This window comes from Colius striatus, chromosome 7 (genome assembly GCF_028858725.1).
Source record: "Colius striatus isolate bColStr4 chromosome 7, bColStr4.1.hap1, whole genome shotgun sequence".
Lineage (NCBI taxonomy): Eukaryota > Metazoa > Chordata > Aves > Coliiformes > Coliidae > Colius > Colius striatus.
In genome coordinates this window covers 21,552,839-21,579,709 of record NC_084765.1, presented here as the reverse complement: position 1 = coordinate 21,579,709, position 26,871 = coordinate 21,552,839, and the positions used below count along the sequence as shown (strand labels likewise).

The 26,871-nt window shown below is 55.7% G+C and overlaps 1 protein-coding gene across 3 annotated transcripts; it reads right to left on the bottom strand.

Annotated features, from left to right (window-relative positions):
- Positions 1–2,304: 2,304 nt before the first annotated feature.
- On the bottom strand, positions 2,305–23,502 carry SHF (Src homology 2 domain containing F). 3 transcript variants are annotated; one of them, XM_061999031.1, is made up of 7 exons: positions 23,048–23,502; positions 15,924–16,053; positions 14,651–14,869; positions 12,936–13,073; positions 9,896–10,067; positions 8,299–8,418; positions 2,305–4,981 (listed from the first exon to the last, which is right to left on the bottom strand). In XM_061999031.1, exons 1-7 carry the CDS (start codon positions 23,429–23,431, stop codon positions 4,795–4,797), a joined length of 1,350 nt encoding a protein of 449 aa, XP_061855015.1. In that variant the 5' UTR covers positions 23,432–23,502; the 3' UTR covers positions 2,305–4,794. The 3 variants fall into 3 exon arrangements, with proteins under 3 accessions (XP_061855015.1, XP_061855017.1, XP_061855016.1); XM_061999033.1 differs by lacking the exon at positions 23,048–23,502 and adding an exon at positions 22,807–22,950; XM_061999032.1 differs by lacking the exon at positions 12,936–13,073 and having other exon boundaries at positions 23,048–23,499.
- Between the last annotated feature and the right edge of the window lie 3,369 nt (positions 23,503–26,871).

Here is a 26,871-nt window from a genome sequence, read left to right as displayed (position 1 = left end):
ATAGGAAGGCAAGTGGAAGCAGAATTCATCATAGACACATTGTCTCAGTGAAACATGTTTTTTCTTTGATAACTAACTTAGACAAAGTAATGCGACACCTTTAGGCTGGTTGGGTTTATGGATGAAGCTTGATTTGCACCCAATACAATCCGCTTTCCAATGCTAGAGTCATGGATATGAATATAGCAGAGGAGGAACCAGCTCATCAAGTAAACGATGGGTTGTATTGAAAGGGGTGTCTCTAGCAACACTGTTCCTCCAACCCAGCCGTGAGATGGCCCCACTGATGTTAACTGTGCAGAGCCGTGAGTGTGCAGTCATCATGCCTGGGATGTGTTTTTTGAAGGAACACAGTCCCATCACCCAGATTTGCCCAAGCACACTCTTGGGAGACACATCTCCAAAACTGTGCAAGGAAGAGACAACTGCTCGCAAGTGCAGACTAAATGTTAGGTGGAAGCATCCAAGCACAGATGTTCTGAGACAATTTTCAAACATGTCACTAGGGGCAAGTAAATGGCTTGAGACAATGCTGGGGAAGGGTACCAAAGGGACTGAGCAAGAATGGTCCCTGAGCTGGGACCTGAAACGTGCCCCTTGTGTCAAGATGTTGGTCTTTATGGGAGGATTTGAAAGGAGGTGTTGGGCTGGGCCATGTGTGTGCGACACTGCATGTTTTGCTGGTAGCCTGCAGGGATCAGGAACAAATTTCTCTCCTTTGCTATAAACTTTTAGCAGCTGAGCAGTCAGGTTAGTTGATCTTCCTGCAGATGGCTGTGGCTGGAGAGGGAACACAGGGCACTGTGTTCCAAGCGACATCAGAGCAGCTCAGGCACCACTGCTGGGGCTGGGGTTTTGAGCTAATCACGAGGCTTGGCCTGAAGAGAGGCCAGAGAGGTATGGAGGGGGCACAGAAGATGGATACACCCTGCACACAGCTGACAGTTTTACCCAGTCTTGCAAGGATCAGTCACTGGTGCCACTTTCCAGCTTCTGAGGTGTTCAGGAGTCTTGATGGCTCATGCTGGGGCAGGTGATGGGGCTGATGTTTGGCTTGACACTAGCCAAAGTGCTTCATTTCCAGCAGGTGTGAGACATTAGGGACTGTGACACAGCTTTAGCAAATACCTGTTTCCAAGGAGGGCAAGCTCAAATTCTGCCCTGCATCAGCTTTTTGCCCCTCTTGGTTGCCTTCCTCCTGCAGGACTACATCTTTTGGCCAGCAGTCCCGTGCAGGAGTCTGCACAGCCCAGAGCTGGCCCATAACCAAACAGGGCAGCACAGGGCTCAGGGCCATGCCAGCTCAGCCTCCACCGCCAGGCAAGATCACGTTCCCAGCAGCACTAATCCAATTATGGAACAAATTTCCTTCCTTCATTATCAGGGCTTGCAGTATGCTAAAACAGCTTGGTGATCATGGAGGGCTTAGCAAGGGACTAGAGATCAGGCGATGAATGAAAGAGCTGTTTCACTGGCAGGGAGGGGACAGAGAACAAGAGGCAACCAGTAGGACACAGCGGATTGCCAGGACAAGTGGACTGGGAATTGCTACAAAGGCCTTTGGTCAGCCTCCGTGCTCCCAATGAGGTTAACCTCAAAGCCACACAAGGCTGCTCAGGCCCTTGTCCAAGCTGGGGATTAACATCCTCGTGAATGAGGCTCCCATCACCTCTCTGGCCCTGTCCTATGGCTGCCCCCACCCACCCCAGCCCCAAACAACACTCACTTCAGTCAGCAGATGACAGAGGTAGCACCAAAATACTCTTGCAAGAGACACTCATGTTTTCTGGGAAGCTCCTGATCAGCTTTTATCGCAAAACAGAAGACACCAGCCAGACCTCGAGTCAGGTACTTTCTGTAGGAGATCATTCGAAAATTAGACCTCCTGGGCCCAAAGAGGACCTAGGACCTGCTTGGCTCAGCCCTATTTGAGAAGGTCAAGTCCATTCCTGGACTCAGTGTTGAGCTGTGGACTGGCTCTTTGCTAGGGCTCGCATCCTGCTCCTATATCTTCCTTGTTGGACCTTCTCCACCCCCAGAGCCCATACAGAGCCGGAGACTACACTGGACTGGGAGCCTGGCCCTCAGGTTGCAGAGAATTGGCAGCCCTCTGTCCTTGGTGTCCAGCTCCTCCTAGTAATGCTATGAAGAGGAGAGGAAGAAGCCTAGCTGGCTTAGGTAAGTTCTGCTTCTCTCCAAAAAAAAAAGCACTCCTTAGCTCTGGGAAACACTAACATTGCCTGAAGGGAGACTAGAGACCTCTTGAGGTATCTTCCAGCCCAAGTTATCATGAGTGTAGCCAAGTCAAATTGGTTATTTCCATTTATTTGGCACCAGTGAGGCCACAACTGAATGCTGTATCCAGTTTTGGACCCCAAGTAGAGAGTCATTAGGGTGGTCAAGAATGGAGATGTTGTACAAGGAGATGCTTGAGGAGTTGGTCTTCTTTAGCCTGGAGAAGAGAGGACTGAAGGGGGATGCAATTGCAGCTGGGAGGACTGCTTAGCTGAAGCTCTGGGATGCAAAGCCCAGCTCCAGAGTGGTCCTGCTGGCCTGTGACTGTTTTGGGGGAGCTGGTACAATCCACACGAGTCTTGTATCTCTTACTGCTCAACAGGGATGCCCCCGTGATGGAGGCAGGCTGCTTCAGCAGGATTTCACTGTAAAGGCTGCAAGCTTGCTGATACAGCCAGACCTGGCTGCCAGGCAGTTTGCTCCCTGCCACGGTTTCTTTAGAAAAACAACCTGGAATACACGGGGAGGCTTCTCCTGTGCCTTCGTTCCTCAGCTGCACAGACCCAAGAATCCTCTGCTCTCCTAGCTGCAGCCATGGAGAATGCAGAATATCCCTTGGGATGAGCTCAGTGCTGGAGCTGTCAGGGCACAGCAGGGCTGCTAAGGGCCCTTGAAACCTTTGAAATGCAGCAAGAGCATCCAAGAACATCTCAGCAGATTTCTGCAAAGCCATCACTTTCTACAGGCTTTGGTGTGGCACTGCCAGGAGAAAAAACCCTCCAGTTTGAGCTGCCTCCGCCCCTGCTCCCTGGGATTGCGAGAGGCTGCTGGGAAGCTGCCAGCAGCCAAGCAGGGCTGTAAGGAGACACCAGCCCCTGTGAGCACAAACCACTGCCTTTTAAGGAGAGGCAAAGCCAAGGCATCCTGGAACAAACCACCACAGCTTCTGCAGGCTCCCAACCGTCACGTGTAGCGGGACCACAGGCCGTGCCCAGTAGTCCCCAAGCAGCTCAAAGCTGTGACAGGCAGCCAGGACAGCAATGCCCTGGCTACAGATTTAGTCTGAAAATCCCAGAGCCCCTGTGGTAGAGCAGGGCTCCTGTTGTGGCACCTCTCCTAGGCAAGGTCCTGGCAGTCCCATCGATCACCTCCATCCCCGCACAAACCAGCAGGACCAGCTCCTTCCTGGGAACAGGCACTGGGGAGGATGATGCTTTTTCACAAAGCCTTCATCGGGCCACTACTAACCCTCCCACCAATGCCCCAAGCTCTTTGCTCTGCCAATGCAAAAGGTTTTGCTGCTGCCAAGCTGTTGAGCACTGTGGGACACAGCCAGCGAGCTGCAAGGAAAGGGGAAGCGACAGCTGCCTGCTCTGAGGCAGCCATGGAGGAAATGCCCATGTGTGAGCACAGCAGCAACATCAGGAACAAGGCTCAAAGGCAAGGCATGCCTTAAATGCTACAGAGCAGGAGACAGCTTCAGCTGAATTAAAAGAGAAAGAGGAAATTGTCTCAAAGGCAAGGTACGAGGAAGAGGAAGAACAGGACAGGACTGGAGCCAGTAAATACACAGAGAACAGGAGGAAGATCTGAGAAATTCAGAGATTTTACCTAAGGCTTAAGAAAGGTGAAGGAAAAGAAGGAGGCAAAGATCCCAAAGAGCACCTCAAGTCTACAGGGAGCAACAGGCGAGTCCAAAATCAGGTCATCACTGCTCACAAAGGGTCCCAAAAATGTAGGAAGGACACGACCCCAGTGTCCCTTGTCCCCTGTGCCTCAGACAAGTGAGTTGGCCGGACCACTCGGGTACATGGGTCTCAGCGTACATGAGAGCAAAGGAAAAATCAATTTGCTTAGAGCTTTTGTGTAACCAAATCCCTGTCCCTGCTGTTATGTCACTGCCACCCCCACTTAGGGTGGTGGGATGTGGGCGCGCAGTCCCCACAGAGCAGGAGGCAACCATGCACTGCTTTATTGGGCAGCAGTGCTGCACGCACCGCCGAGACCAGTCACTATTTACATTTGGCAAAGGATGGCAGTGAATACCAAGCACCCGTGCGAGTGGGGACCACCACAGGCTCACCCGGACCCTCTGCACCTTGCTAGCCCCAGGCAGGCCCCTGCTGGCCCCCTGACAGCCTCCTCGCCTGTGGGCACAGCCATTCTGTCTCCATTGAGCTGAGCCAGAGCACCCTCGCAGAGGCACTGGACGATTTCTCCCACTTTTTGCACATATTGCCCCCTTGTCCAGCCTCTCCAAGGCCTTGGCTCCAGTCCTTGTGTCCGACCTCTGCCTGGAGGCAGGCAAAGGGCAGCTGGAAGCCCCACTCAGCTCCTCACGCAAGGAGTCCCCCCAACACTGACTTAGTGCACGGGAGTCCCCTGAGAGGGCAGGACGAAGGGTCCAGCTGCAGCAATCCCCAGGAACGCCAGCCCTGCCCAGCCAGACGCTTGTGGGCTGCCTGTCTGGAGCCCATCCTCAGCACGGCAGCACTCAGCCCTGCAGAAGGGCCAGTTTCGGGTGCACCTGGCCTTGAGCCTGGCTCATAAGGGTGAGTACTATAGGGTACGGATAGCCACTGGGTAAAGCAAGGACATGTGCTCAGCCCCCTTGATGGGCAGCTTGCGGCTGGCATAGTGATGAATGATCTCCGGCACGCTGTCAAAGGGCGGGCTGTGCTGGCCCAGCACGTACTTGTTCTCTTGAGTCCGGGACAGTTTCATGTGCATGAAGCCCTGGCTGCTCCTGCAAGGAGAAATGGAGTCAGCATTAGCAGGTACAGCTGGCCTCAGCGTCCCAGACCCTCTGAGGGAGGCCACAGCTGGGGATATGCTGCTGACCCCTGTGCCCTACCCACACCATCCCACTCTTGGCCCACTCCAGAGGAAGGCCACGGCATACCACTCCAGAGGAAGGCCAGGTCCGTCCACGCTGCACGTGTGCCCCAGGGAGCACGGCCGCACAGCGGGGCATGAGGGCCACCCAGGACAGGTACAGCACAGGGCTGGGGGAGACATGTGCAGGCGGGGGAGCACAGGCAAGGCCCAGGCAGGAGTAGCAGCAGCTCTCGCTGCAGGATGACATTGGGCAGCGACTTTGCCCCTCGTAGATGGCAAATCCCCTTTTGCAACCGCTCCAGTTCAGATGGGAGGGCTTTCACTTGCTTACCTTCAGCCTCACAGTGGCAAAGTAAGGTTCTCTCCTTCAGCCCACAGCGCATTGCCACCCCCCCACCGACACCACGGGCTCCATAAAACCCACCCAGCATAGCAAGGCTATTTCCTGGCACAGCACGGGCACCGAGCCACGTGAGGCTGTGCAGGCAGATTCTGCCACGAGCGCTGATTCCAAGTGACAGGCTAATGGCCCTGTTGCTATTAATTTGCGTCTCCGAGGAGAACCACAGCCTGTCTGCAGCGTCTGGAATGCACATTACGGCAAAATATTGATGACTTAAAAGCAGACAGGACCTCATCAGCAATGCTGAGCCGCTTCCAGCGCCATGCAGGCCAGCCTCATCCACCCAGCTGGAGATGGTGCCTGTGGACAGCCCGGCTGCATTAGCAGAATGGGTTTGCAATCCATTTAGAGCCGAGAGGCAAGGAGCCATCTGTCCCCAGGGAGGGAAAAGGGAAGAGCTGAGGGGATGAGGAAAAACGATAGCTGGCCACATCCTGTGTCCCTGGGCAGGGCACAGGGCAGAGCTGTTGGGCTGCAGTGTGTACGGCATCCCATGAAGGGGCATGGCGTTATCGAGCACACACAAACATGCAGAGCTGCCCTCGGACCCAACCGTTGCCTGGTGCTTGCAGAAGATGTGCAGGAGCCTGGTACAGGATCAGTGCTGATCCAGAGCCAGAGTTCTGCCACATGGGTCCACAAAGAGATGGTGATGGCTGTGTTTTGCCAAAATTGCTCTATGGGCTCAGGGATATGAGCGAGATCAGAGCACGCTGCAAACTCACCAACCTCACAGCAGCAGCAGGATGAGAGGAGGTCAAGGGGCAAGTGTTGCTCCTGCTGAGCACCTCACAGACGTAAGGAAGAGCCCAGACCTTTGCACTGTGGCCTCAGCTGCTCTCATTGAGGCGGGAAGAACTCAATTGTCCAAGAGTATGAGGCAACACGACCACAACTCTGTCCACAGTAGGCAATGTGGGGCTGCCCAGCTTGGCCCAGCCAGGATTGATATGGCAGGTTTAAATCCTTCCGACTACCTGATACGCTATGGGCAACCCACTCCTGCTGCTCTCTCTTGTACATATTTTCCTCTGAAGCAGTGCAGAAGGGCTTTAGGTCAGCAAAGGAACTCTCAGACCATATCCTCGTCCTGCCTGCACCTCCTTCCTCAAGGAGGAAAAAAAAAGAGTTTAAAAAAAAGAGAAAGACACAGGCAGCCAGCTTACAGCTATATAAAAGGCATCCCAGGGGAATTTCCTTGAAAAGCTGCACAGAGAAAGAAGATGGAGTGAAAATGATGCTTCCAAGGCTGTGGGCTCTCTGCAAGCGCAGCCGGTGTAGAGGCCATGCCCAAGCAGCTCTCCAGGGAGGGGGCACGCTGCTATCTCAGCTACACGTGCTGTTTGAGAAGAGGATTCAGCCATTTTTGCCACAAGGCTGAAGATGGGCAGAAAGATGTACAGGAAAAACCCTGAAGAAATGAGTGAGTGGCTTGTAGAAGTGATGGAAAGGGGCACCTGTGCTGGTGAGGGAGGAAGCACCATCAAGGCCAAGGCCATCACCCAAGCTCTCCAAACACATGCTGGGTAATGCCACCCATGGGCCACGGCTGAGAGGACCCCTCACAGCCTCAGATATGACATCAGAGACTGTTGCTTCAAAATTACTTGTAAACCAGGGCAAGGAAAAAAATTTGAGAAAATAAAAACATCAGTAATGATTCTGATGAAAAACAAAAGGAAAGTAAGGAGCTTTTCTGGAAAGGCTCACTGTCTGATCTAAAAACTACAAGTGCAAGAGGATAAAAGAATATTTTCAGCTGAACTTTTGCCCTGGCTTGGTGCTGAACACGGCAAAAAATGGAAAAAAAAAAGTCAAGAGAGATGGAGCAATCTAATTCACGATTGTATCACTGGGAAATAAACAGGGGAGGCTGAAACCACCAGGGAGCAATGGAGGTACAAAGACCACTGGGGAAACTTAAAAGTACCTTGAGAAACACAGAGTGAAATGTGGTCTGTTGCTGGGCAGTGATGACTGAAGTGCTCAATAAACACTTTTTTCACATCTGTCTGGAACAGAGCTAATACAGTCATCTGGCAGAAGGGCAAGAAGGTATTTGCTCATCCATCATCATCTCCAGGACAGTAACAGCTTTGTTTTTGTGGGTTCGGGCTACACCTTGAGTCAGGAAGAGCTGACTGAGGAGCTACGGGCACCTCCTCCCCAGCCAGATGCACACGGTGATGCTTCATACAGGTTTGCCATTCAGAGAATCTGGAAAGCTTGGGAATGGTGCAAAAATCTCCCACTAAAACCCGAGCAGAAACCAAGCCATGCAGTGGGAGTGAGGTTTCCTGGCTGGGAAACCAAAAAAGAGTAATGCCCTCTCCACAGTGCAGCCCAGCAACAGCCTCAATGATCCATGGGCTGGGGAGGTGGGGATGAGAGACCGCCTGTCCATCCGACAACAGGATTGCACAAAATTTCTTTTCCCATGAAAACAAGCTACAAAAAAATATGGGGTAACAAGAGGCCAGAGCTGGAAGCCGTAGCCAGGCATGTTCAAGTGAGCAACAAGGCACATTGTTTTACCCCCTGAGGGATTACTAGCCTTGTCAGGGGAAGAGCAGTGTGCCTCCAGATCTACAAGCCTTCCCAAGACCCTTTTGCCAGACACCATACCAGAAGCCTGTGCCACACCACCACGAAGCGCAGACTTTGTATCCCAGCCATTTCTGACCACTCCATGGTGGTCTTAGAGACACTCATTTATACAGGCACACTTCTGCGTGTGGCATCCACCCACACGGGGTCACCTCCAGTGCCGACTCGCCCTCGCAGTAGGCCCCTACCCCCCCAGCCCAACAGGGCTCACTCACTTCAAGGAGAGGGAGAAGTCGTTCTTGCTGGTCTCGCTGTTGCGCACCAGGTAGCTGGCCTCCTTGCACAGTCGCAGCAGCGTCTCGGCATCTGTCCGGCTGATGGCCCCGTGGTACCAGCTAGACGGGGAGAGGGACCCACTGTGCAAGGCAGGAAGCAGCTGCCCAGAAGGCCTGTGCCCCACAGCACTGACTGTGCCAGTACCCCAGCACATCCCAGGACAGCGGGGAGAGGGATGATGGTGGCAACACCAGGGTGTAGTGGTTTTGTCTGAGACAGGTTTTGGTAGTGGGGGGGGGGGGCTACAGGGGTGGCTTCTTTAAACAAAGATCTGCCAGAAGCTTCCCCTGTAGCTGATAGGGTAATGCCAGTCAATTCCAACATGGACCCACAGCTGACCCAGGCCGGGCCAATTAATGACTGAGGTAACACCTCTCTGAATAACATATTGGAGAACAGGAAGAAGTTGCTGCAGCAGCAGCAGAAGGGAGTGAGAATGTGAGAACAACATCTCTGCAGACACCAAGGTCAGTGGAGATGGAGGGGGAGGAGCTGCGCAGGCACTGCAAGAGAGATTCCCCTGTGACCTGTGGTGCAGCCCATGGCGAGGCAGCTGTGCCCCTGCAGTCCATGGAGGCCACCAGGAAGCAGAGAACCATTGGCAACTCATGGAGGACCCCACACCAGAGCAGGTGGATGCCTGAAAGAGGCTGTGACTCCGTGGGAAGCTCACCCTGGAGCAAGTTCCTGGCAGGACCTGGGAACCCATGGAGAATGGAGCCCACACCAGAGCAGGTTTGCTGTCAAGACTTGTGATCCTGTGAGGGACTCAGGCTGGAGCAGTCGGTACCTGAAGGACTGTTCTCCCCGTGGATGACCCACGTTGGGGCAATTTGTGAGGAGCTGCCCCAGTGGGAGGCCCCATGCTGGAGCAGTTCATGAGGAACTTTAGCCCACGGGAAGGACCCACGTTGGAGAAATTTGTGAGGGACTGTCTCCCATGAGGAGGGAACGCACACTGTAGCAGTGGGAAATGTGAAAAGGCCTCTTCCTGAGAAGAAGCAGCGGCAAAGTCCATCTGTAACGAACCAATCACAACCCCCATCCCCTGCGCTGCTGGGCGGGAAAAGGAAGGAGAGTCCCAGGAAGAGGGAGGGGTGGGGGCAGGTGTTTTAAGATTCAGTTTTATTTCGCATTTACCTGCTCTGTTCTAATTGTTCATTAATAAATCAAACCTTTTCTCCCCAAGTTGAGTCTGTTTTTCTCATGACACTAACTGCCGAGTGATCTCACTGTCTTTATCTCGACTCACAAACCTCTCTCCCTGTCTAGTTTAGGAGGGGGTGTGATAGAATGACTTGGTGGGAACCTTGCACCCAGCCAGGCCTAAAGTACCACATGGGGCTGGGTGACACAAGGCAGCACAGGGGGTGCAGAGGGCACATGGGGACACTGTGATGGCAAGGTGGGTGGCAGGGACAAGCAGGCAAAAGTGTGGGTACATGGAAGAAAGGAAGAAGCAGGTCTGCCTCGGGGCTCCCCGTGGCATGGGCATAGTGAGAGGTTGGGTGGCTGCTCAGGACAGGCAAGACTCACCACTGGCTCTCCAGGGGCAGGGCAGGATCAATCTTCTCTCCAATGAAGGGGCCAGGCTCGGCGATCAACATCTTGGTGCTCTTGATGCTGCTAGAGCCATGTCTGAGGGCAGCCCTGGCCTTCTCCTCCCTGCAGGGCGAAGTGTGGCCGTACCCCGGCCCCTCCGACTGACCTGCAGGACAGATGGATGTCACAGCCAGCAGCGGGTACAGGCTGATAGGCTGGGCTGCCAGCTTCCCCCCGCCAATGGGGCCCACAGAAAGAGCCAGAGCCACGTCAGGTCATGCCGGGTCCCCTCATGCTGCCCCAGTTCCCTGCTCTTGGACCACAGCTCACTGCAGGGCCCCAGGACAGACAAGGCCAGGTCCCCACCACACCAGGACTGGACTCCTCACAGTGCCTTAACCCCTGCAAATATTTTCCAGGGAGGTTCCAAAAGCTCAGAGCTTATCTTTGCTAATGCAGCCACAGATTCAGTATCTGCGGCATAGAGTCAAGAGAGAAGCAGTAACAAGAAGCTCTCCAGTCTTGAGGACCAAAAAAAACCCAAAACGGGAGGCAGGCAGATGGAGCTAAAGGCAGCAGTCAGTTGGAAAACAATGGAAACATTTCTCGCAGCACAAGTAAACCTGGGGTAAAAAAGTAACTCCCCAGGTAGGAGTAGGGGAGATTGTAACTGCAAGGTGCCTTCCTGATGCAATCACCTGCCAGGCACTGGCCAAGCCACAGCCCATGTACCGGCAGCACAGCACCTGCCCAGCGAGCGGCACGGCACGGCAGGGGATTAACAGAGACGTGCCCTGGGGACCCAGCGTCCTGTCGACTGTTATTTCCACGCGGGATGATTTCAGCATTAACAATATTGTTTCTCCCTCCTCCAGAGAGTTCATTATTGCTCCCCTGTAACGCAAGCCCCCTCGCACAAATTACTTATTGATTGGGCAGAGCTTCTTTGACATGAGGCCGCCAGTGGCTGATGCTGCGGAGGCACATCTGCCCTGGAGGTGGCTGAGCCCAGGCATTGCAGCTCCAAAGACACACAGGATGTCCCAGGCTAGGCAGCTTCTCCCCTCCTTATGCCCTACACAGGCAAGCAAGTCTCCATCCCCCAGCACCAAGAGAGAGGAAGGTAGCCAAAAGGAACCCCAGCCAAAATCCCCTGCTGCTTAGCAGGGCTTAAACCACCTCCCACTCGAGAAGGAGCTTGGAGAGGAGGTAACTGGCATGAAGGCTTGGCAGGCCCTTCCTCTGCAGCGGTCCAGCTTTTCCGTGGCCAGGCTCGCCCTTGCACAGGACATCCAAGCCTCAATTTCAGCTCATCACCTTACAACATTAAGGCAATCATTAAAAAGCCAGATAATTAAAACACCTGAATGTCTGCTGGCGGCACAAAGTCATCGTGTTAGAGGCTCGGGAGAAATGCATTGCACCTGTCAGAGACAGGCAGGAGGATCAGCATGGCTAAACAGGATATTAAAAACAAGCCCCTAGGAGTACAAGATATTCTTCAAAATGTTCAAGTCAGGCCCTTCCCCAGACAGGGGAAGCAGAAAATGAGACAAAACTCTGGCAAGATAAACTTAACACAACAAAGCAAGTCAAGGTAAAAAAGAGACTCTGTGTTGCTAAAACCAGGAAAAATGACAAACTGATGTGTTCATCAGGAGTAGGATGCATGTCAGCATGACTGCAGGGATAATAAACGATGGGGAAAGAGAAGAGGCCGCATAGCAATGAAATTCATTTTCCTTGACACCTGCATTCATTGTAGGAAGACGATCAGGAAGTTTACCTCCTGCCAAGACCTTTGTTTTTTGGGACTGATATCAGCCTGTAGCATCTCTTTGGGCTTGGGACAGCCCCTGTGGCACTGGCAGAGCTGCCACATGGCTCTGAGGTGCCCCTGAGACAGGCAGCAAAGCCAACTGTCACAAGCAGCCTCCTGCTCCAACCCACCAGGGTGGCCGTGGAAGCCACACCAGCTTTTCTTCACAGCACTCTGCTGGGACCTGGGTAACTGTAGATAAGGAAATCAGATATCTGCACCTGGCACGTCCTGTCTACCTGGAGCAGTGTCAGTGACACATGGGCAGACACAGTGCACAAGGCACAGACAACGCTTTGCAGAGGGAAAGTCACATTTCCATGATCCATCTCAGTTCTCTGTGAGAGCAGCAACCCAACCCTGAAAGCCTGGGCAGCTTTCAACAAACCACTCACCTAATGTGCTTGGCAAAACCCTAATCTACCATGACATAAGAGCAAGGTCCTTACAACATTAATAATGGGTTAAAAGAGAAGCAGCAATACTTGGCTTTCACAAGCGAGGCTGCCAGCAGAGTCCAAGCGGGATTTACATGGGGCTCTGCTGCTCAGCACACACAAAAAAGGCTTCACAACAAGGCAAACCTGAGATGAAAAAGCGTACCTGGGAGATTTAGCTGTTCAGGATGGCAAAAATGAGAGCGAAGAATCCAGAGGGATCTCCTGCCACTGAGCAGCAAGTAATGAAATAGTGGAGGAAACAGCAGTGCTAAGTGACAAAGCAAGGCACACAGAGAAAAATAACCCCAGCTTCAGCAGTGGGATCTGAATTAGCTGCTGCCACACCTGTAAGGGACTTGGGTGTTAAGAGTCGCAAGAAAACATCAGCTAAATGCTAAGAGCAGTTGCTGAGAAGACTGTAAAAGCAGCTATCAAATATTGGGAATTTGGAAGCAAAGAAGAGAGAACAAAAGGGAAGATAATGATTCTGCCAGCGAATAATCCCCTGGTGCAGCTTGACTGCTTTGTGCAAAGAGACATTGAGGAGCTACAGAAGATGCAGAAGAAGGAAGGAAAAACGTCTGGCATTGGCATAGGAGAACTGAAGGGGCCAGGAGGAGCTGGGGTAAGGCAGGGGATAGGGGGGAGGCCTATCAGTGCCTGCAGGCAGATCCCTGCCAGACCAGGGTGAGCTCTGAGGTGTTGCAGCAAGGCAGGGTCAGGGCGAGCACCTGCCACAGCCACCCCAGACGCCCCGCTCTCATGCAAGACCCACCGTTGGCGTCTTCGTAGCCGTGTTGGCCATGCTGTGGAGGGATGGAGGCACCAGCCTCACCGACCAGGGGGCTTTCACCACTGTCGAGCTGTCCCACCGGCGGTGGCCACGGCAGGTCTTTAATGACCTTGATTTCAACTGGAAGGAGGGGGAAGTGGGGGGGGAAGAGAGAGAAACAGAAAAAGAGAAAGAGAGAAAGAAAGGACTTAGAAAAAAACATCATCAACACCAGGCCCATAGAATCAGAGAATGGTAGAAGGAAAGCAGTTGTGGGGAGAAAGACTTGAGGACTAAATTCCCAGGCCTGTGCCAGTTCGGCCATCTCATCCCCTCTCCAGCATTGAGCAGCAACCAGGCTGACATGAGGCACATCCCAACACAGACAACCTGCTCCTCTGTAAGGTCCCTCCAACAGCTCTCTCTGGGGTGGGGGGAGTCTGTGATCCCCTTATCCCACTCACATATCCATCTGCGGGGCCTCGTCTGAGTTTCCAACATCCATCTGTCCTGCCCATGCATCTGTCTGGTCTCAGTCACCCCACAGGGTTCACGTCCCTCTGCGAGGCACTGGCTGCCCAGCAGCAGGGACCTAGCAAGTCTCCCAAAGGGAGAATGGGCCAGCAGAGAGATTCTGGCACTGCAGGAGAGGAGAAACACCCCGCAAACCGCAGCAGGACATGCTCTGGCTTGGGAAGAAAGCAGGGAACAGGTCATAACGTGGCCCAAGGCACAGCAACCTGACTCTTTTGGCCTCAGAGCAAGCCCAGAGCACCCATGTGCACCCACATGTGAGCCAGACCTGTGAATGTGCCACCTCCACCCCGGGACATGGAGCAAGGTGGCTCACCCGCTCAGCTCCAGAGCACAGACGCCTCGGCACAGACCCAGACTGCAGCACGCAGTGCTTCATGCCACAGCCTGACAGGCCAAATCCCCGTAACAGTGGACACCAGCCCTGCACCCAGCCAAGTCCCAGTGTCACGAGTGCCACCCCAGGTACAAGTGGGCACCGTGGCATTAGGCCTAGCACATACATCTCCAGCTCACAGCACCCAAATCCAAAAGGCGAACTGCTCCCAAGCCTGAATCTCCATGCCTCTCTCCACCAGCATCCCCACACGGCCCCAACAATCGCTGGCTCAAGCACCTTGTATGCAACAGCTGCAGCGCAGACGCACAGTGCTGCCATTAAAATGCACCCTAAATAAGAGCATGGCAATTAGCCAGCACCAGCGGCGGAGCCGACACAAACGCGCAGCATGGATTTCCTCATTAACAAACACAAACACGATCGATCCCATGGAACAGATAAATAGGTCAGGGGCTGGACGATGGCAGGGTCAGAGGCTCCCAGAGGAGCAGCACAGCTCTCCTTCTGACATGAAGGAGGGATCTGTTTGAGCTCAGGGTTGAGCTTAACTTGCCCTGCAAGCTGTGACCAGTCAGAGGGGGGAAAAGGCAACGAGAGATAGGCATTAGACAGCCTACAAAGGCAGTTCAATCCACCACTCCCCTCCGCCTGGCTCCCTGCTGAAGATAAACAGCCTCTGCAAGAACACGAGCACTCCCAGAGCCACAGAAATGCAGAGGCCATCACTCCTGACCCACAAAGATGAAGGAACCCCAAGGAGCCAGCTTCCCCTCTGCAAAATGCAGTGCAGCATCGGTTGCTTTATGGCTGCTCTCTCTCCTTTACGGCTGCTCCCATCACACACCTGCAAAGGCTTTGGAAATCCGCTCTTTCTTCCACTCCCAGGGCTGGTCGTACTCCTCCGGCGGCCGCTCGTCATCCTCAGGCAGACGGGACTCCCTGGGCCTGGGGCAAGCTGGGCGTTCACCATCCACATCCAGCCCTCCAAGCACAGGCTCATAGGGAGTGTCGTAGAGGTGCAGCGGCCAAGTGGGAGCCTCCCGTAAGCCCTTCTGGCGGATTTCTAGCAGGAGAAGAGGAATAAGATTGTGAGCTTTTTTGCCCAACAGAGCCTAACCACAATCCTCAAAGCCCTGCTAGATGAAAGGCCTCAATTTCATCCAAGGACAAAGTGGGATAGGGAGCACCGGCAACAAAGAATGCCCACCCAAACCTCCAGCAAGCGCCTGCCAGAAGCTGGGGAGCTACTAGACAGCTGGGTCTTGAGTATCCCACAGCAACAAGATGCCTTCTCTCCTCATAGTACAACATTCCCACTCTCAGGCAGCCCTCAAAACAGAGACCATGGCAACAAGGCACCCCAGAGCCTGACTGCCCATAAGCAGAGAGGCCAGGCTTCTTCTCTGGGCACCTCACATGGCCAGTTTAATAAAATGCCCTTCCCTCCAGCAAAACAAAAGTCTCTCCCACAGATACAAACAGCCTCTTCACTACTTGCTGATTTTTCCAAGAAATGCAACAGTCTCATCCAAAAAGCCGCATGAGCTTTCCAGAAACCACTCACTCCAGGAAAACCATGGAAGTGCAAAGCAGAGCCAAGGCCTGGAACACGCAGGCCAGCACAGCAGTGGGGAATACGAGGCCTTTGGGAGCGCACACGCTCTCACCTCACCAGCTTTCCAGCTGCAAGTGACCCCCCCAGGACCCCGCTGCTGTGGTGGGCAGCAGCATATTCCAGCCCAGTCCTAATCAAATTAAATAGCTCCCACATCCTCCTCAGTTTTATGCCAGGTGCATCAAATGCCAGGTCTCTCTTGGTGAGCAGGAGCCACCATCCCAGGGGCAGCATCACAGGGAGAAATACAGAGGTGCCTTCCCTGCCCAGGCAGCCTTTGTGCATGTTCTGGCTGTGGCAAGGTCACCACACACAGCTAAAGCTCAGGGCTTGTGCATGCGTGGGGAGATGTGCACCACCACAGCAATCACTTGAGTTTGCCTTGCCTGAAGGATCTGGTGCTGTCACGGGCTGCAAGGAACACAGCAGAACAGCCACCAAATACAGACAGCAAGGACCAGAGACACAACGAGTGGTTTTTGGACGGAGCCCTCCTCCTTACCAGCCATCATCTTCTGGGCTTCATACGGCTCCATGTAGCCATCGTTCTCCATCACCTTCTCCAGCCCTGCCTGGCTACCAGCCACCTGCGCTGCATCGAACGGATCTGCATAGTCTTCCACGACAGCCAGCTGGAAGAGGGAAGGGTGGAAGAAGGGTTAAGGATACTCCCTGCCATTTTGGAGGGGTATCAGGGACCAGATAAAGCCCCTTGAAACCTCCCCATAAGCTCTGTTAGCAGCAGCCATAGTGGCAGCCAGGAACCCCAGTCCGCAGCACAGCAGCCCCACAAAGCAGGTGCTGGCAGCCAGCAGCTTTCCAGGCACCAGCACTCAGCCGTGGAAATGCTCCAGCCTTTGTCCTGAAAGCTGGGATGGAGCCAAGCAGAGCAGAAGGCAGCTCAGCCTCCTCCCGTGGTACACAGGCGCAAGCGCCCAGCAAGGCCCCTGCCGCAGCACCGGGCTGCCGGCAGTGCCACATCCCCCCTGGCATGCAGATGCTCTCCCTGCACGCAGCCACAGCTCCTTGCCTGGGGCAGAGAAGGGGAGCACAGGAGTGTCAGCTGGCACTGGGAACTCGCTGGTTATTTTCCAGGGCTCCTGCAGGCTCGTTCAAAGACGTTTCTGAACAAAGGGCCAAGAACAGCCCACAGCTTCCTCTCCGCTCCCTCCAGACCTCTGAAGCATCCCCACATGCATCCTGAGCAACATAAGACAGGGCTGTTCCACGTGATCAGGGGTCACCAGGAAGCAGAGCCAGGAGCATCTCAAGTCAAAAGGACAACACAAAAAGCTCAAGGTTTGCTCTTACTGATGAACAGGAGGTAATCCTGCAGTAGAGTATAGGGCATGTTCCAGAGGTCCATCTCCTCTGGTGCTGGAGCCACATGCCTGTTCCAGCACCTCAGCAGCTCCCCAGATGGAGAGTCCCATCGTACAACACCTCAGCCCCCAGCCAAGCCTGGAGCTGGTCCCAAAATTGGACCATGCAATATTTCCAGTAGGGTATGAGTGCACCCAAGCACTTTTGCCAGGGTCTGCTCGCACACTAGGCTGCAAACCCCAGCTGGAGCACCCGGCAAGATGGGTTTTGCCACCACCTCGTCAGCTATGCAGAGCTGCCACAGTATGGTCTGAACAGCCCGAATCTGGTGTGGCAGCTAATACTACCTGGTGCCAGGCTCCACCCTCACCATGCTGTCCTGCTCCTGGCCAGGCCTGGAGACCAGGGCCACTCATACATTCCTCTCCACCTCCCAGAATTGCCTTAAAACAAAACATTTCTTCCTCCTTCCTGTGCCTCAACAATAGCCTCGAGCAGCAAAACCCAGCAGGAAAAGGGAAAAGGAACTGGAATTGTAAACACCTCAGTGCAGCCCTGAGCACCACATCCCGCTGAGGTACGGGAGGAACATGGCTCCCCACTGCCTCTGTAAATGGCCTGGCTCCCAGGCAGCTAACACAGTGGGGAGCCAAGGCAGCTCTCCAAGCCTGGCCCCCCATACTGAGGCACAAACGAGCGGCAGAATGACATCACCAGAGCAAAACCCACCAGTCCCATGGCTGGCAGCTGCCCCAGGCAAGTACAAGGCAGGTTCAAATGTGGGACCAAGTAGGAGCCCTCACCCCTTGACACAGCAGCAGTGGGACAGATGCTGCTCAGGGTACAAGCTGCTACCGTATGAGGGAGAAAGACTGAAACTTCCCACTGGCTCTGCAGGCAGGGCCAGTACTAGCAAGCTGGGACAGGGCTGCAGGAGCAGCCAGCCCCTGGCTCTGCAGCAAGAGATGGGAAAACTGCTCTCACCTCCATCATCCGAGAGATATGGCACCACTCAGGCCCTGCCAGGTACCGGGGGACACCAAGGGACAACACTGAGCCTGTGGGGCTGCAGCCCTTTGTTTACCATCACTGAGGCAAAACCCCCTGGGAAATCTAAGTTATTGGTGACTTTTGCAGCTGCTTTGGCTGCTCACACCCTACCTAACACCCATGGGGCTATGAGATGACAGCAACTGCAAGTTCACTGTGGGAGCCCCTCTGGTTTCCAAACATCCTTTTCTTCCCCAAGGCAAAGAAGGGTCCAGCTTGCAGCAGGTAGGTGCTTCCCACCCATTGCCTGCGAGACCCCATGGACAGATCCATGCCAGGAGACCTCATGGGCTGTGCCCACACCTTGGAACGCTGCAGAGAGGCTTTTGCTTTGCTGGGGGGACCCCTGGGAAGCACAGCCCCGCGCCGGCTGGCAGCAGCCAATTGGCACCCATGCCAGTGCCCAGGGAGGAGCAAGCATGCGGGCAGGCATCCTGGTGCATGCAAACACACCAGCACAACACACAGGCTGAGCAGCACCCGGTTCAACGCTCACCCTTCACAAAGAGCTCCCTTGGCTCCAAGTGTGCTGCTGGGCAGTGAAACACACTGTGCTGACCCTCCTGGGTGCAGAAAGGAGTCATCTGCTTGTTCCTCCTGCCCTGAGCCCAACGTGTCCACATTCCAACTCACCACCAGCCCCATTTCCTGGGTGCAGTCTGCTAGACAGACATAGGCTGGCTCACTGCTGGCGTCAGCCCTGAGCCCTCCCTGTCTCACCTCATAAACAAAGAGCAGCTTCAGACTTTTGTTTGAAGGGTACCAGCACAGCACCTCAGCAGCAAAGAGGCTTCTCTGCACACAGAGGACGTGCTTCCTAGCCAGAGGAAAAACCCCTCTGTATTTCCTCGGCATTTGGTTCAGGCTTCCAAGGGAGATACATGACCTCCGGCAAGCTCACAGAGTAGTCACCAGTCAAGTGCCTCCATCTCCAGGTCTAGAAAGCAAAAAAAGGTGGAGAACCCTAATACATCTCTGCTGAAATCCCTAAAACTGGGGTTTTTGCTTGCAGGGGGTGCAAAGCCACTCACTCAGCAGCAATTAGACAGGCTCTACTCAGGCAAGACGTGGTTTGCTGGGCTGAGCTTGGATCCAGAGCAAATGACTCAGACCAGGTGCTTAGTCTCTGAGCTCCCAAGGTTTGGTCGGGTTTTAAGCACATTGGCTTTACCCCACTATCTTAAGGATGCCTCTTTGCAGTCACCTACCATAGGGCACCAAGAACATAAAGCCATTCGCTTTCTAAATGGCCAGGCATTACAGTGGAGAGCCATAGAAAAGCTGGGAAGGCAAGTCCTAACTGTGTCCAGGGGCACTGACACTTTGGGACAGGAGAACAGTACCCCAAGCCTTGTGGCTGGAGGCTGCAGCAGGTGCTGGGAAGGAAACAGGGCTCTTAGAGGGTCAAAGACAGGAGCCTGCAGTTACCTTTTGTGTCCCAAGGCCCCTGCACGTGGGGTCAAACTAAGGTTGCCCTGGAAACTGCATCTGACATTTCTTAATCTAAGAGCGCTGGACTTGAGGAGCAGTGCAGAGCCCTGCGGCAGCCACACCCCCAGCACCAGAGGGGCAGGCAGCTCCCAGGGCTGTCCCAACCACCGTGTTCAGCCAAAGGCTCTCCCCCCATGTCACAGAGGGAGCTGTTCACCCCCTGGCCCATCCCAGGGCACTGTGCAGATGCCCAGGTACCCAGGCTTTGCCTGCTCACACACAGCACAAGCTTTGTGAGATGTCAAATAATTTGGGTGTAAAGAAAGAGTCTGGCAGGCTCTTGGTGCATACCAGCCCTTTAGAGAGCTGGCAAGCACCTCTGGCCCTTGGACACACGACCTCTTTGTGCATGAGTGCTTTTCGCAGGATTATCTGTACATTCAGATCCCTCCTACAGTACTCTTGCACCATTATTAACGCCAACTGTAAGAAAATATGAACATCAAAAGAAAATCAAGGCAAAAGACCAGATCATCACTGGGTTCTCACAACAAAACAGTTTTTATACTGCCCACCAGGGAAGGCGACCGAGGGCTCTCCAGGAATGCTCACAGCTCAGACACCAAGATCCCAGGGCAGAGCTGGGGCTCTTCCCCCTATCTTGCCTACAGACAAGTTTCTTGCCCTGGAGATGAAAAAGGGGTGTTTGAGGTGCCACCAGGAGATTGCTGAGTTTAATGCTGAAGTCATTCTGAGTTATAACCAAACTCAGTTTGTTCTGTCAGGTGCAAAATTCCTCAGTTTTACATGTCTTAGAGCTCAGCTTTCAGTGGATGCCAAGCCAAACCCATGAGGACAGCCAGGCCAAGTGAGGAGCCACAGCTATATGCATGGCATAGGAGGAGGGAGTGCGGGGTGGACAGCACAGCATCATGTGGGATGACTCAGATCAGGGAGGCTCTTGCAGGAAAGACACACGCCCAAGAGCTTCCTGGCCAGCCATTCCCACACCCCACAGCACTGATCTTGCACTCCCAGCAACCAGCGGGCCAGCGACCAGTGGGCACAAGACAGAGGTGACCCTAGGCAGACCCCCAAACCCTTCCCCAAGCCCACTGTACTGGGTATAGGCAGCCTCAGGCAGGGAGGTCCCTCATCATGTCTGCCTGTTGCATACTGGTGGCATCACTCCTCACGCCTAACTCAAACACAGCTGAGAAGACATCTCCACAGTGTCTACCTCAATCAGCCGGACGGGGCCAAGCCATTGTCCACTGCTGTGGGGAAAGGACTGTCCAGATCAAGCAGGTGGAGAAGGACCTTGTGCACCATGTCCAGGAAGCATTTGTAATGGAGCAGGAGCCACCACAGAGCTCACTCTAAGCACATCCCCTCAAGATGCTGCAGATCCCATGCAAAGCAGAAAGATGTGACAAGTCATGCTACAATAGCAAAGCATCACAGGGCCCAGGCAGGAAAGATGCCATTGCCAAGGTGTTCCTGCCCTGCCTTCAGTCCTCCAAAATGAGAAGGGCATCTACAGCAGGCACAAGGCTCCCAGGGAATGTGGTCAATCCCCCAACCTCAATGCAGCACCCGTACTGCAAACCACACAACCTCAGCCGAACCACACAACCAGGAACTAGTGGCTGCTCCTTCCACTCTGTCCATCCTTGTCCTCCTCAGTCAACAGGGCTGCACATTTTATTAGAGTGTTTTTCACTGCCAGTCATGATCAAAAAAACCTCCCTGCTCCAGCAGCCTTGCCCATACCTAGAATTGTACCTCTCCACATTCGGCATCATCATAATGCAAGACCCACACCTGTGGGCTTTCTGAAGCTCCAGTCCTTGAAGTGGATAGGGAACAGTGTCCACCACCTCCCCCTAAGCATGGAAACACTGAGTCCCCTGCCACAACCATCATGTCAGTTTGAAGAGCTCAGCAGAGGCTATAGCCTGGCCCTAGTGTGCCTTCCCTGCTCCAGGATATCTTGACGTTGCTGCCAAGTGCCACAGCATCCACAGCCATCCAGCAGGCACTTCCATCCTCTTGGACCACCTCCAGAAAGATCCATTGTGACCTTGCAGCAACTGGGGAACCCTTCCACTGCTCAACCCAATGACAAGGCCAGTAGGGGGGAGCTGCAAAGGGTGCTCAGGCCCAACCGAGACGCTCGACATGGTGGATATTCCTGTGCTCCTTCAAGGAAACTGCTGTAATGAACAGCTGTGTGCACTATCAAATATTCCCACTTTATCTCCATCTTCACCCAGTGCCAGAGCTCCGCCTGTGTCCATCATGCACAAGAGTCCTGAAGAATAAGAAACCTCATCCCCACAGAGGCACACACAGGAGATCAGGAGATAGTCTAATCACTGTTGACCTTGGACATGATCAAGGGTCTTCTTCAGCCTAGTTCTATTAACAGTGTTTCCCCAAATGTATCCCAGCTTTTGGCTTTTCTTCTAGACTTCCTGGATTCTCCCCAGCCCTCAGATGCCTGCACAGCCCTGGCAGCCCCTGCTTCCCACAACTCCTGCTCAGCCCTTTGCACACCACTGCCCGAGTCTTTCTATGAACACCACCCACTCCTGGACCCTCTGATCTCACACCGCATGTTCCAAAGGAAAAAGCATGTGGCCTGCCTCAGCAAACCACATCACCACAATGGCACCTCCAGTCTTCGTTGCCAGTGCCCTCCTCCTTCTCGTCCTCTCCTCTTACCAGCAGTGGCCAGTTTACAGGATACTGGCTCAAAAGGGGGTTTCTGTCAGGCCCCTCCAGAAACCTCCTGAGAGCAATTATTCAGTACAAGCAACTTTTCAAGATCCACCAGCAACAAGTTTTTCCAGCTGCTTAAAACACTCCCCAACAGATTTTGTCTGACGCTCATTTCATCGTGCTGCACAGCAATGCCAGGATCACGGATGGGATCATTTTATCCACCATTCCCTCACCAGCCAGATCTGCAATCCCGTCGAGTTCGCTCGACAGGCCCCGTCTTGCAGGCGGCAGCGCTGGCGGGCACTAATTACCCCTCCTGCCTTTCTTTGCGCAGTCCCCGCATCAAGCTCTCCACCAAGAGGCCGGGCACCGACGGCCGCAGCCCCGGAGGGTTCCCTCCTGCGCTGGGCCAGTGTGCCGCTCGGGGCTCAGCTCCCCCCCGGGAAGCTACTCCCCAGCTCCTGCCTGCTGCTGCGGGCGCGTCTCGCCGCCTGCCCGGCACCGACACCAGCAGCGCCGGGCTCCGCACTCAGCCCCGAGCAGGCGGCTGGGAGGCGGCAGACAAAGAGGCGCTGAGGCTCCCTGACAAAGCCGCCGGGGGCCCTCGCACGGGCAGAGAGAAGCCCGCGCCGCTGGCAAGGGGGTGGGGGAAGGCCCAGGGTCGCTCGCCCCAGCGTTAAGAGGCCGCCGGTCCCGTGCTACGTGGGGCCTTCCCGGGCTGGAACGTCTTCACCTCTGTAGAGCACCAAGTGCTCGGCTGCAAAGAAATAGCAAGTAGGGAAGCGGGGGGGAAGGTGGCTGGCAGGCCCTCGGCTCTCACACCTTGGCGATCGAGACTTCCTGCGGGATCATACCTGCCTCGGCGGGAGCCGGGGGAGACACCGGGGAGCGGCATGTCGGTGCTGCCGGGGCGCGGGGGGACGCGAGGCGGGAGCCGCCGCGTAGCTCGGCCGTGGCTCCTCGGGCTCCACCTGCCCCGGAGTCCCGGCCCTCTGCTCCGCGCAGCGAGTTGCCGAGGGGACGACGGCGCAGCGAACTCGGAACGCGGGGGACGCGAAACGCCCCCACCCCGGCCGCAGGGCTGCGGACACTCACCTCCTGCGGCGGCTCGTCGGGCGGCTCGAGGCCGGCCGGCGGCGAGCTGGGGGCGGCGGGGGCCAGCAGCGGCGGCGGGGGGGTGGTGGGCACCTTCTCGATCGCATCCACCTTGATCAGCCGGTGCTTGGGCGAGACGTAACGGGGCCCGTCAGGGGCGACAGGCGGCGGGGCTCCGCTGTAGGGGTCCTCGAAGTCGCGCTCCTTCTGCAGCCGGTAAGCTGCCACGATATCGGGCTGGGCGGCGGGAGGCGGCTCGGCCGCGCCCCCGGGCGGCGGGGGCGGCTGCGGCGGCGGCCCGGCGCGGTAGTCGGGCTTGGGCGGCGCGGGGGGCGCGGGCTTGGCGCTGCGAAAGCCCAGGTGCTCGCGAAGCCAGCGGGCCATGGTGCCCACGCACTGCGGGGCCCCACCGGCCCCCGCCTCGCCGCCCGCGCCGTCGCCGCGCTCCGAGCCGGCCGCCGCTCCGCTCAGCAGCATCGGCGCCGGCGGACTGCGCGGCGGCGGGGCCGGGGCGGGCGGGGGAGGCGGGCGGGGGAGGTGGCCAGTGCCACCTGCCGGAGCCGCCGCGCCGGCTGCCGTCCGCCGCGCTAGCCCGGGCGGGCGCGCGGCATGGCCCGGCACACACTCCTCGCCGCACGGCACGGCGCCGCACGGCACGGCACGGCACGGCGCGGCGCGGCACGGCACGGCACGGCACGGCCTGCCTCTCCGAGGGCACGCCCCGCGTCCCCGCCGCCCGGCACGCCTTCCGCCGCGCCCGGCACGGCTTCCCCAGGCTCTCCTGGCCGACCCCCCTCACCCCGCCCCGACACGATCCAGGCCGCTGCCGGCTCTTGGCCACCCCGCGTCCCGCCCCAGCTCCGGCCCCGGCGACGAACCGTCCCCCCGAGGGCGCCCGATGCCCCGGGCCTCCTGCGGCGGGGCCTGGAGGCCGCGGGCCTCATCCGCGCCTTCCCGCCCCCCCGGAGCGCTGCCCGCCCCGAACGCGGCGGAAGGCGCCTGCGGTGGCACCAGAAGGGTCTCAGAGAGGCCGCTGCCGAAGTGGGAGCGATGGCATAGCCCGGGCCTGGGAAGTGTTCATGAAACCAGCACCGAGCAGGCCCACGGAGCAGACCCAAGGAGAGCCATTGAAACATCGTGGACTCCCATGAGAAGCACCCCCATCAGCGGGGACACAGCAAAGGAAGGTGATTGGGAAGGAGGCAGAGCAATGGCCAGGTGTGCAGGGACGTTGAGGGAGAGCTTGCGGAGCTGCAGGCCAGGACACAGAGGCCCGGGCACGGGCTGGAGGACATCCCCTGGGGTGCAGGGCTGGATTTACCAGTAAGGGACCAGTGGTGGCAAGTGTGCAGAGCAGGGAATGTGGCACTGGGAGCAGGAAGGCAGCAGAGGCTGAAGCCATCGCAGCAGCAAACCACACTTAGCTATGTCCTGCGTGGCACCCCTGCACACACAGCCATCACCAGCCACCACCACTACCGCTGCTCACCACCACCCAGGACTAACTGTTTCCCTCTGCCCTTCTAAGCTCTGGCAGCCACCTTACACTGCCTTGTCTGCAGACCTACACAGCCCTGAAAGCCCCCCACATACACTTCACCTAAACCCACTCCTGGCCCCGCACATAGGCTGAATCCCCTGAAGGCAGTAAGGTCAGAAAGGGAAGAAGGCTAAAGGCAAGATGCTTAGAAAGCAGGACCACTACAGAGGTGAAACCATGCAGATGGACATGTGGAAAAGTGGCAACAGAGGCTAGGATGTGGCTGTCAGGGTGCCTGCTGTGGGGAGCAGAAGATGCCCAGAGAGAGAAGCCTTTCATGGTGACCCCCATTCCTTCCAGCCTTTGTGCAGGAGGAGAGTTGACATGAGGCTGACAAGGAGCTGAGGCTTCCATGCCAGCCTGGCACAGCACACCAAAAGCGTGCCCAGCAACCCCACCAAGCCCCTGGCTCGCTGATTTATGGAGTGCGCACACACTGCACGCTCCTGCCCAAGAAACCCAGCCACAACCCCCAAATCCAACCAGACATTGAGGGAGCTTGCTCCCTAGGAAGCAGACTGTCATGTCACCCAGAAACCAAGACTGGAAATTTCAGAGTGTAGGGAGTGCAAGAGACTAAAGGCACCAGGAGGAGGAAAAGCATTTGTTCCTGAACAGAGTGAATACGTGTCAGTGTTTGAGGTCTAGCAGCAGAACTCCATCCCGGCAGATGGGGATGATAAGATTGTTATTAAAATGCAGAAAAGACAGAGGTTCTAAATAAATCTGTTTCTCCAGTGTTTGGAAGGAAGCAGGATGTAGGGCTGATGGCACACAGAACTGGCAGTACTTCCACCCTCTGTCAGTAACGAAGGAGGATGTTCAGTAACATCTGTTGGAGATGGTGCTTGTTAAATCCTCAGGCCTGGAAAACACATGCTCAGCATCTCCTGAGAGGTGACTGAGGCAGGATCTAGCTTATGGTGGTGGTGGTGGTGGTGGTTTTTCCATACCATCACACCAGAGAAATTGCAAAGGTCCTTCTTTCCCACCCCATTCTGTCACATCCCTCCCATCGCTTTGTCCTCAGAGAAGGAGCTGCATGCAGGGGATTGAAAGGGGTCTGTGGTCCCTGCCCAGAGGACCCCAGCATCTCCTCACCATTTGCTGTGCCTGTTTCTGCCAGATTCCCCTATGGCCTTTTGGCAGGCCCAATGTAGTCCTCTAATCTGTGCCCTATGTTCCCTTCTTGTCCAAATCTTCAGCAGAGCCTGGAGGGGCATCAAGAAGATCCTTGCACCCACTTGAGTTTCCTCAGGATATCAGCTTCCCCTGGGCCAAACCACATAGGGAAGGAGAACATAGCTGGGGAGCTTTGAAAGGGAGTCCAGAAGTAGACCTAGTGAGCTTCTCACAGCCCGTGAGGCTCAGCAGAGGCACGGGCTGCTCATCCTTTTTCCTGCAGTTGTGACAAGACACGAGTGACAGCCCTCCATTCACAGCAGTTCATTTAAGCTTTGAAGAAGTAGCGACAGATTTCTGCATTCACTCTGCCAAAGCCAAGCTCCATCTGTGTCTCACACTGCAGCTGGTGTTGCTCCAGTCCCCAACTGTTTGCATCCCTTGTATCTGATGCATATTGGGACCCGCATTCGATGCCTGCGTGGTTAGAGAGTGGCCCTGATACCACAGCCATGGCCACGGTGCCACTCTGCCTGTGAGCTGCTGCAGCCCGGCAGCCCGGGGTGATGGCTGTCATGGAGCATCGCTTGTGCAGGGACTGGCATACGCTGCACCGCTTGCATGCCAGACTCCACATTTCAGCAGCTCTCTCCAACAGCCCCCATGGCGGGATGCACAGCCTTGGGGCTGCCTGGAGCTCACACTGCCCACAGCCCCCAGAGCTCCTGGGAAGGAGAAGGATAGTGTTGGAGCCACAGTCTTTGCAGCACAGTCCCCAGTCAGGAAGAGGACAACCCATGGCTGCACAGAAGTGATTTTTGGCTCACTATGGCCCATGGGAATAGGGCAGACAGGCGGCCTACAAGGAGCTGGGGCTGGACTTCTGTACCAGGAGCTCTGCTTCCATCCTGTTCTCATCTCTGGAGCTGTTCTCTGTTGTCTCTGGGATGGAGCTCACAGCACAGCCCTTCCTCTCAGCAAAGGCAGCCATAGCTGCTCGCCTGGGTAAGCACTTCCCAGGCAGGTTGGAGCATGCACCAGGAAGAAAAAGCCCAGCAATGTCTTCTGGGCTTCTGTCAGCCCTGCAGAGAGCTGTGTGCATCCTCTTGGGTGTGAAGAGCCACTTCAGCTACCTGGAGCGTGCCTTGTGCTGACCCACAGC

What these genes read in the sequence shown, in the direction of transcription:
- SHF (XM_061999031.1), bottom strand. Translation starts at nt 23,431, where the DNA reads ATGGCCCGCTGGCTTCGCGAGCACCTGGGCTTTCGCAGCGCCAAGCCC. An exon ending in AGCCCAGAAGATGATGGCTG is followed by an intron (nt 14,870 to 15,923) that starts GTAAGGAGGAGG and finishes TTCTCCTGCTAG; the next exon opens with AAATCCGCCAGAAGGGCTTA. An exon ending in GATTTCCAAAGCCTTTGCAG is followed by an intron (nt 13,074 to 14,650) that starts GTGTGTGATGGG and finishes CCCTCCTTCCAG; the next exon opens with TTGAAATCAAGGTCATTAAA.